The sequence below is a fragment of the Physeter macrocephalus genome, chromosome 4, assembly GCF_002837175.3.
Source record: "Physeter macrocephalus isolate SW-GA chromosome 4, ASM283717v5, whole genome shotgun sequence".
NCBI lineage: Eukaryota > Metazoa > Chordata > Mammalia > Artiodactyla > Physeteridae > Physeter > Physeter macrocephalus.
This window is the reverse complement of record NC_041217.1, coordinates 76,197,889-76,207,129: the sequence shown is the minus strand read 5'-3', so window position 1 is coordinate 76,207,129 and position 9,241 is coordinate 76,197,889. Positions and strand designations below refer to the sequence as shown.

Sequence of the window (9,241 nt, the reverse complement as noted above, 5' to 3'; positions counted from 1 at the left end):
GACCGGCAGTCAGTCCCTGGCAACACTGCTTTATGACATGCCCTCGAGGGCAGCATTAAGCAGGGTGCCTGCACATACCAGGTGTTAAATAAATGTTGGCGAACTAATGAATAAGTGATTACTAGCTCTCTTATTGGGGATGAGAGGGGTACATTTGACCAAATATTGCTGGTGAGTACAAGACAGAGTAAGGAGTCTCTGGGTCCTCTTCTTCCTTTCACAGGAGTAGTATCAGGGGTTGCTCTTACCTGCAGCAGGACCTTGACACATTGTGGCTGGCAGGAAATGGTGGCCAAGTGCAGGGCGGTGCTCCCTGGAAAGCGCAAGAAGGGGAGAGGGAGGGTGGGTGGCCCCATGCATACCGATGACTCACAGGGAGGGAAGGCAAGAGACGCACGGTTAATCAGAGGGAGATTAGAGAGAGAGGCTCTCAGCCACAAGGGGCCAGAAATTCCTGTTCCTCAAGTGCCTGGTACCTGCGGTGGAGGTGGGAATGGGGGTGAGGTAGGCCCAGCTTGCAGGGAGCGAACCCCTGGAAGGACACTGGCCAGAACTTATGAGGAGAGAAGCAGGAGGGCTACAGTTGGAACCTCCAGCAGGGCCCAGCACTGGCCCCCCACCCCCCGACTGCTGCTGTAAAGGGAAAAGCAAGCAGCATGCCCCAGTGCTTTAGTCTAACTCACCATTCTCATTCTTGCTGTTGATGTCAGCCCCATTTGCAAGTAGTATAGTCAGACATTCTGTCAGGCCTTCGGAGGCTGCCAGATGAAACCTGCCAGGATCAACACAAGGATGAAGGGACCAGGGGATGAGGAATGGGAGAACATTAATGAGCACCGCCTACTAAGCTCCGTCACCCCGGAGCCAATCCCAAAAGCAGAGAGAGAATCTCCCGTAGCCTGACTTTCTGAGAAAGAGAAGCCTATATAAATGGCCTACCATTAAAACTTCAGAGGAGGCTGGGAGCAAAGGTAGAAATAAGAGCTACAGGTCTCAAGCAATCTCAGAGTACTGCAGGGGTGTCCAGGGAACACATAATTACCTGTAACTCAGCACAGGACACTTGGCAGACTGGAAGTGTCACAGGGTGGGCCAGAGCAGAGGGCTGGACATTTGCAGCCTGACTTGGGAAGAGACAAGGGCTAATATCCCTCTTGTCCTAATCACTCCTTCCAGCCACATGACTCTCATGGCCACCACTGCACTCCTAATTTCTCAAGCATACACAACCTCCTATCTGTACAATGAAGAAAAACTCTATTTAGTGTATGTTTCAGTTTTCCGTTTGTTTCATGGGTTTTATGTCCTTTTTTGGTCAATTTTGTTGATGTGGGTCGTGAGGTGTGTGGACCTCAGGGACAATATCTTCTTCCCCCACTTTGTGCAGCACTTGATATGTAGCAAAGATTTATTGATATACTTGCTAATTAAGACAAAAAAGGGCTCTGACGTTGTAGGCATTTCCTGGTCTTACATCATATTGGGGTTTGGGGTTTTTAAAGAGAACCACATACCAAGGGTGGGGATCAAGAAGGCTTACTTACGGGGACTGGCCGTTCGAGTCTAGCTTGGTGGGTCGGGCAGATTTCCTGGAGGCGAGGACAGCCACGCATCCCACGTCCCCCCGCCGCACTGCCTCCAGAAGCTTCTGATCACGGCGGTTCCATCTCTCCACCTGGTCCAGAGCCACAGATTGTGTGAATATAAGAGACGGGGGTAGAGTGGAAAAAGAAAAGAAGAACATGGTTAGGATGCCAAGCAAGGGAAAAGGGACATCCCTGAGATCCTTTCAATGTTCCACAAGTCACTCAGTCTAGATCATTTAGTCCTTCTAGGTGGGCCAGTTAAATAGTCACCAACTCATATGCCACTGGGGAATACTGCCCGTTATTGCCAGCCCTGGACCAGAAGGTGCTTGGACTACTGAATTAAAAATCATTTTTGAGGACTGAATGCATAGTATTTCAAATGTCTTTTTATCAACATTATGATTATTGTTGTTAGGTGCACAACCTCCCAGCAATCGTAGCCATGACTTCTTTCCCTTTTGCTCTTTAGGTCTTGCTGGAGCAAACTGAACCAAACTGACCACTCTGGACTGGGTTCACCTTGCCTCTCAATGCCCCGTGCTCCTCTGTTTCTTTGTTCTCAGATATTTGAGAAATCAAGCCACCTAGCTTTGGGTCATAGCTAGGAGTCCAAATACCTATCCATAGCATCTCTACCCATTGGCTTTGGGGCCCAAAACTAGGAGGAGAAGCACAGAGTTTTCGTTTTCCCTTCTCATACCTAAGCCCTCTGGCTAGTCCTTTTTCCCCTTCCATGGCAACAACAACCAAAAGGCAAAGACAGGTCCCTAGCTAGGCTTGAGGAGGCAGCTCCCCTCCTCCACCCTTCCCTCCCTCCTCATTTTCCTGGCAGGGAGCAGCTGTCCCAGACAACAGCCATACCTGGGCACGCATTGTTCTACCATGCCAGCTTGACTTTTTCAGGTGGTGGGGTAATTACAATAATTGAAGTATCACAGGACATGAAAGAGCTGTGTAAAAACACCCAGAGCTGAAAGCACAGAAAAGCCTGGTTTGGTCCAGAGAGGAAAGGAAAGGAAAGGAAGAAAGGATGCAAAAATCTGTGGAATGGTGAAAAGGGCCCGAGGTGAATATTTGTCAGCAGGCCTAAATTCACGGCCTGGTTCAGCTACTTCAGTAATTCACAGACTTCAGCTATGTGACCTAGAGTAAGCCATTGAACACCTCTAATCTGTCTCCTCATCTATAAAATGTGGAAAATAATAACTACCTCATCATGCTGTATTAAATGAGCTAACTTATATAAAATCTCTCTGTAGGGCTTCCCTGGTGGCGCAGTAGTTGAGAGTCCGCCTACCGATGCAGGGAACACGGGTTCGTGCCCCGGTCCGGGAAGATCCCACATGCCGCGGAGCGGCTGGGCCCGTGAGCCATGGCCGCTGAGCCTGCGCGTCCGGAGCCTGTGCTCCGCAACTGGAAAGGCCACAACAGTGAGAGGCCCGCGTATTGCAAAAAAAAAAAAAAAAAAAAATCTCTCTGTAAAAAGCTATACAAGTGTATGGCATCCTTATAAAAAAACAGGAAGCAGTGGGGGACTGGTGGCGGCACATTGCATTTTATGAGGTGTAATTGCAACAAGAAGAGGCTATAGGAGAAGGTGGGGAAAAAAGGGGTATATGGAAGCCAACTCATTTTCAGATACATAGCCCGGGCAAATTATTAATCAAGAACAGGAAAGACTTTAAATGACTAAACCATAAAATTTTCTAAGGTAGATGGATTCTGAGGTAATACTCATGAGGTAATTCCTCGTAGCCCTTTTAAGTGCTATTTCAATTACCCTCTCAACATCCCTGGAAAGTAGTTAGGGCTGATATTATTTTATCTAGTTGACAGAGAAGAAACTGAAGCACACTGAGGTTAGATAACTGTCCAGGGTCATACCACAAAATAGTGGTTAAATTGAGATTAGAACCCAGGCCATCAGATGCCCTATTCTATTTCTCACCACCAGGCCATGTACTACGGAGCTATGGAAGGTTAACTTATTTTCAAATAAACAGTCTAAGACCGCCTCCAGGGTAAAGCCACCCACCTTCAGACACTACTCTGTACAAGAAGAAGAGTCTCCAAACAGGTTAATTCTCAAAGGACATAATAAGCAAAATGACTGCTCCACATACCAACAGACTGAGATGTAATAACACGTTATCCAATGCCCCCTGGGGGGCCAGATCACCCTCAGGAAAAGCAGACAGCTAGAACTACACCTCCACACAGGACACCACCATCAGCTGACCTCAATCGGAAGTTCTCTGTTTAAAATCCTGATTCTAACACTTTCTATCCTTGTGAATTGAGGCATGTAACAACTTCTTGGAACCTCAGTTTGCTAATAAAATAACACTATATAAAGCACCTAGCACTGTCTGTCATGTAGTAGGTACACAGTAAATGTTAGTCCTAATCCCCATCCTTCCTAGCCTTGCTTGGCACATTTTGGGTGTTCCTGGGCTCAGAATTCTCCATCCAGGGGAGTGGGAGGAAGGGATCTTGATCATATCGGGTAATGTATGCCAGTCAAGCTGTATAGATGGTAAAGGTGCTTCTTAGCAAGGTAGATAATTCTCTTTCCAGCTAGATAGTTCTAAATCCACCCAATTTACTTCCTATAATCTTGTTATACCAAGAAGAAATTAGAATAGGTAGAAATTCTTCACAGCCAAACCTCCACAGAGCTAGGGTGAAGAAGAACAGAGGGGAACTTCCCTGGCAGTCCAGTGGTTAGGACTTTGCACTCCCACTGCAGGGGGCACGGGTTCGATCCCTGGTAGGGGAACTAAGATCCCGCATGGCCACATGGCACGTACAAGAAAAAAAAAAGAACAGAGGGATGCTTCCGAATTCCAAGATCCAGTCTATTGTTCACCCCAGCACCTTGGGAAAGAGGATAACCATCACAGCCTCAAGGGAGAAATCACCAAATTAATCAGCAGACTCAAAACAAGGATAAGCTTTGTAGCTCCCGTAGCATTGGCGGGGTGGGGGGGTGTGGCTTTGTAGAAGTAATTGCAGCCTCTCCTTATCTCTGGCCGTGTGTCTATGACCATCCTATCAAGATGGAACACACCAACAGTAGAGAGAGAAACAGCAGAGAGAGTGGTTATCTCTGTAGGACAGGTGAATGGAAATGGAAATGCTGCCCTGGAGGAACCAGGAGCTGTCTCTCAATTTTTAAAATGCAATTGACATTCCTCTAAGCTGATCCAGTGCCTACTGTTTAAAGCTATTTTCTGACTTACTTCCTACATAGGCAGAGTAAGCTGCCTATGTAAGACACCCTCAAAGGTATCATCTACTTGACTAGATCAAAATGAGATTATAGGAGCTGGCTTTTGTTTGTTTGTTTCTTAAACTTCCTATACGTATTCTGGATGACTTAGATTAATTTTTAAATGATCACAGATCCTTCAGTCCTTATCTCAATCTGAGGGTGCAATTTGGATCCAGGGGTGGGAGCAGGGAAGGAAAGGGGCAATCTTCTGCCACGACTGGGAAGCCAGGCTTTGGGAGTGGTCAGGAAGGCTGTCACACTATTTCTCTGACAAACTGGTTCAGAGCGGTTAGCCACCCAGGGAGTGGAGGAATTTATCATGAGAAGTGTGGGGAAGTTTCAAGAGGAAACAATTTACAGCTTAAACTGGTCTGTTTTCAATCTCATTGGGTCCATACCCTGACTGAGGAAACAGTTTTCTTTCCAGCTAAGTAGTTCTAAATCCACCTAATTTACCACCTATAATCTTGTACTAAGAAGAGTTTAGAATGGGTAGAAATTCTTCATGGCCAAACCTCTGTAGAGCTGGGATGAAGAAGGACAGAGGAATGCTTTAAAATTCCAACATTCAGCCCATTGTTCATCCCAGCATCCTGGAAGGTAGGCATTGACCAACAGTTGGAGAATCAGGATGAATGAGATAGTTTCCGGATTCCTAAGGAGCAGGCAGACTCCACAAACCTGAAAGGGCAGGGCAATGTAGAGGACTTTCAGTAACTAAGGAAGAGTCCATGTGAATAAGAAAATCATCCTGAGTTAAGACATTCTGGGTAGCCTCAGATTCTGGTACCTTTAGTAGTCATTCAGTAACTGCCTTTTGATTGGTTGATTAATGTGTAGAAACTAAGTGGGGAAGCAAACATTAAGTGGGATGAGAACAGGCCTCAACAGAGTTCCTACTCTTGCCTCGTAGGTCACTTCCAGGCTTCTGTGGCCTGCCCATGCAGAGTGAGCTGAGCATTTCTCACGTTTGCTCAATGAATGACCTCACAAAGTCAAGTTAGGCTAAGCAATATTACTACAGGTAGTTGGCTACTTCACTTCAAAATGAACCGTCATCCCAGTCTCCACACAAAATTTCATCCCTAGATAGGGGGGGGTCTCTCTGTAAGACATCTTCAGAGAAGGAGAAGCTATACCCTCCCCTAGCCACTCCCTTCTGTAGTCTTCCTCCCTGTGTTTTGTTCTGGGAGAACATGGGGAGGACAGTGACTTCTACTGGGAACCCTCAGAGTGAATCCATTTTATCCTCTTTGCCTCTCACCATTACCGTTCCCCAGCTCAGTCAAAGGAAGCAGAGAGTATAGGCCCTAAACAACTGGGTGAGGGTCTAGAATGAAGGAAGATTCTGGGGAGAAGCAGGCAGAAGGCCTTGACTGGTCCAAGAACCAGTGTGATGACCAGGCACTGCAGTGAACTGGCCAGAGTGGATTCTGCAGGCAATTTACCCATTCCTTGGGGAGCAGCCAGGCCACTGTCCTCCTCTGGCAGTGCCTGTCAGGCTGGCCAGGCCGGAGTGCAAGATTAACCCGCAGAGAGCAGGCAGAAGGAGGTCGGGGAGTTGAACAGCCACTGGACAGAGAGGAGCAGAGCTTGAAGGGGAGAACAGGAGAAGGCTGCTGCTGTCAGAGCACCGACTGGAAAGAGGTTTGGAGTGGTGTCTGAGAGCCAGTGGTGGTGATGAGAGAATGGAAGTAGAAGTAGCATGGGGTGAAATGGGGGCAAGGACAGAGAAGACTCTATGAGGAAGGGCTAGGGGAAGGCACGGGGATGGAAGTACTTGCTGGACTGAGAGCAAGGATTAAGCCATATAGGGGGGCAGGCTTGTGAGGACAAGGCAGGGCTGGTAAATGGGGTGTGGGGCAGTACTTGGGAGATAGAAAGGGGCTTGGGGCTGAGCAGGGGCTGGGGATAGGACAGATGCTTGAAGGTAGTTCAGTACTGGGAAACAGAGAAGTAGAGAACATAGCCTTTGCGAGGGGGCAGGGGCTGCCGGAAACATATCAGAAGTTGGGTGTGTAGATGCTTGGAGGACAATAAAGGGCCAAGGGAAAGGACCTTGTGGGGGACAGGGTCTCGAGGAAGGCAGGGCGGGAGGGCTGCACTGCGGGAGCGGAAGAGCTAGAAAGACTGATAAAGAGAAAAGGCGACGGTGCGTGGAGATGGGACTCAGGACTTTTGTCACCACAGGGCTTGGACCCCAGCCTCATGCCCATCCTCCCAGACATTGTAGCACATACCGCCACCTGTGAGCTGGAGCAGGAGAAGATGCGCTTCATGGCCGGGGCCGGGGCCACGGGGGGACGGGGACGCGCGGAGAGCAGGGTCACAGGTTCCTGAACCCACCGGACTCTTCTGCCGCTGTGTAAGAGAGCTGTCAAAAGCAAACCGGGACCCGCCCCAGGACCCACCCCATTCAATCAGAGGCAAGAATCCGAGGGCTGGGCTTAAAACTCCGCCCCTGGCCCAGCCGCACTCCGCCGTTGCGGAGGCAAAACTCCTGCAGTCTCCGCCTGGGCTTGGTCTCAAACCTCACCCTTCCAAACCGAACCCGCCCCCAGCTCCGACCTGCTCTATCGCAAAAGGGACCCCAAGTCCCCAGACCCGGGCTCCGGCTAAAACTCCTCCCCCTACCCCGCCCCGCCCCTCCCCGCCGTTCCAGGCTGCGGCTCCACCCCAAGCCCCGTCTCAGCCCCGCCCCCCGGAGCGCAGCCGCGGGAGTCTCCGGGTGTGCAGGCCTCTTAGCAACTGTCGCATTTAACAACTGGTGACGACGATTTGATTATATCCAGAGACGTTTGCCAACTTAGTTACCTCTGCTTCCTCCCCCCATTCCACGGCCAAAAACCCAGGCACAAAGAAGGATTTGAAGAGAGCAGTCTGGAAACGGGAGGAGATTGTAGTGCCGAGCGAAGGACTGAGCGTGGATGATGCACGACCCACCGCAACGTGAAGAAAGGGGACCAGGCCTAATATCCCAACGCACCTCTACGTTAGAAAAGGGCACAGGGAGAGGAGCGATTTTTTTTTATTCTAAGCATTCCCTTCCACAAAAATACTCCCAAAACTGCCTTCACTATTTCCACTGCCCTTTAAATTCAGATTCTCAGCAATTCGTGCTTGAACAGTCAGTCTACCCGTCTCTCTTTTCTCCTCCCTTCAGCCAGAGAGAGCACACTCAAATGCATATGAAAGCCTACAGGAAAGTTCAGAGTTCTTAACGTGGTTTACTAGGCTCATCAGGAGCTGCACTCTGCCTGTTCAAGTCTCATCTCTCACTACTTTCATAAACAGTCTAATGCTCAGGCTGCTCTAATCGACTACAATTCCCTTCCCGACTGGTGATTAATCCTCCCTGGAATGCCTCCTCTCACACTTGGTGGCCCCTCAAGACTTTTTTTTTTCTGTAAACTTTTAAAATCCCTCCAACCTCACCTAAAAAAGTGTGCCTCTTGTGTGCAACACATTTCTAATACTGATATGTCGTCTAGCAGCCAGCTCTCTGTATTTTCCATTATATGTTTACATGTTTGTTTCCCCTACTAGACTGGGCTCTTTGATGGTAGGAGTTGCATTTTATATTATTCAAATTGCCTAGCACATATTAGGTGCTTAATGTCTGATGAGTGAATGAACAAAAGAATGAATAAAGGAACAAAGGAGCAACGATGAGAAGAAAGCAACACCTGTGTGTCTGAGGAGAGCCTGGTGTTTCTACAGTGGCTTCTCAAACTGGCTCTGCTTCAAAGGAAGAAAGAGGTTAACAGGCTTTTTGAAGAATAGGTTGGGGTTAGAGAAAGTCCCATTCTGGCGCTGAGGAATAGAGAAGAGAGGGATCTCTAGGTGGAGAAAAATATTAAAAGTACTGTTTTAATCATGTGGAGAGAGAATTAGATGAACCAGTCCTCAAGGATATCCATCTTCCTTTGCAGGCTGACTGGGGAAAAAGAGGGGAAATCTGTCAACATAACCATGGCCGCAGTCCTTGCCCCAGAAACAAGTGTGCTGCATAAATGTTGATCAAACTATAGCCTATATGAATTGTACTAAGGGCCACCATGGATCCTCCTGCCACAAAATAACTCACCAGCTTGGCACAGAATGGTTGTCCCAGCCTAATAGGCCAGGTAACTATAACAATAGTTACCATTTATTAAGTACTTACTATATGTTTACTTTACTTGAATCATCTCATTCAGTCCTCACAACCCTAATAAGTTTAAAGTCAAGAAAGTCAAGACATTGAGAAGTTAAATCTGTTCAAGGTCAAGCAGGATTTAAGTGGTAGAGCTTAGATTTAAACCCAAGTCTGTCTTCATTCTTAACCACTGCTCTACACAGCCTTTTATCTGAGCCTCAGGGTAGTTATGACTTGCCC

At 48.1% G+C, this 9,241-nt stretch overlaps 1 protein-coding gene across 1 annotated transcript; it reads right to left on the bottom strand.

Moving 5' to 3' along the window:
* Positions 1-327: 327 nt before the first annotated feature.
* LOC114486051 (ankyrin repeat domain-containing protein 35-like) lies at positions 328-8,398 on the bottom strand. The gene is made up of 5 exons (XM_055083951.1): positions 7,678-8,398; positions 7,104-7,224; positions 1,545-1,675; positions 684-772; positions 328-476 (listed from the first exon to the last, which is right to left on the bottom strand). Exons 2-5 carry the CDS (start codon positions 7,140-7,142, stop codon positions 415-417), a joined length of 321 nt encoding a protein of 106 aa, XP_054939926.1. The 5' UTR covers positions 7,143-7,224; positions 7,678-8,398; the 3' UTR covers positions 328-414.
* Between the last annotated feature and the right edge of the window lie 843 nt (positions 8,399-9,241).

Coding starts and splice junctions, on each gene's coding strand:
- LOC114486051 (XM_055083951.1), bottom strand. CDS start 7,142: ATGAAGCGCATCTTCTCCTGCTCCAGCTCACAGGTGGCG. Junction 773..1,544: donor GACTCGAACGGCCAGTCCCC/GTAAGTAAGCCT, acceptor TGATCCTGGCAG/GTTTCATCTGGCAGCCTCCG. Junction 477..683: donor CAACAGCAAGAATGAGAATG/GTGAGTTAGACT, acceptor CCTCCACCGCAG/GTACCAGGCACTTGAGGAAC.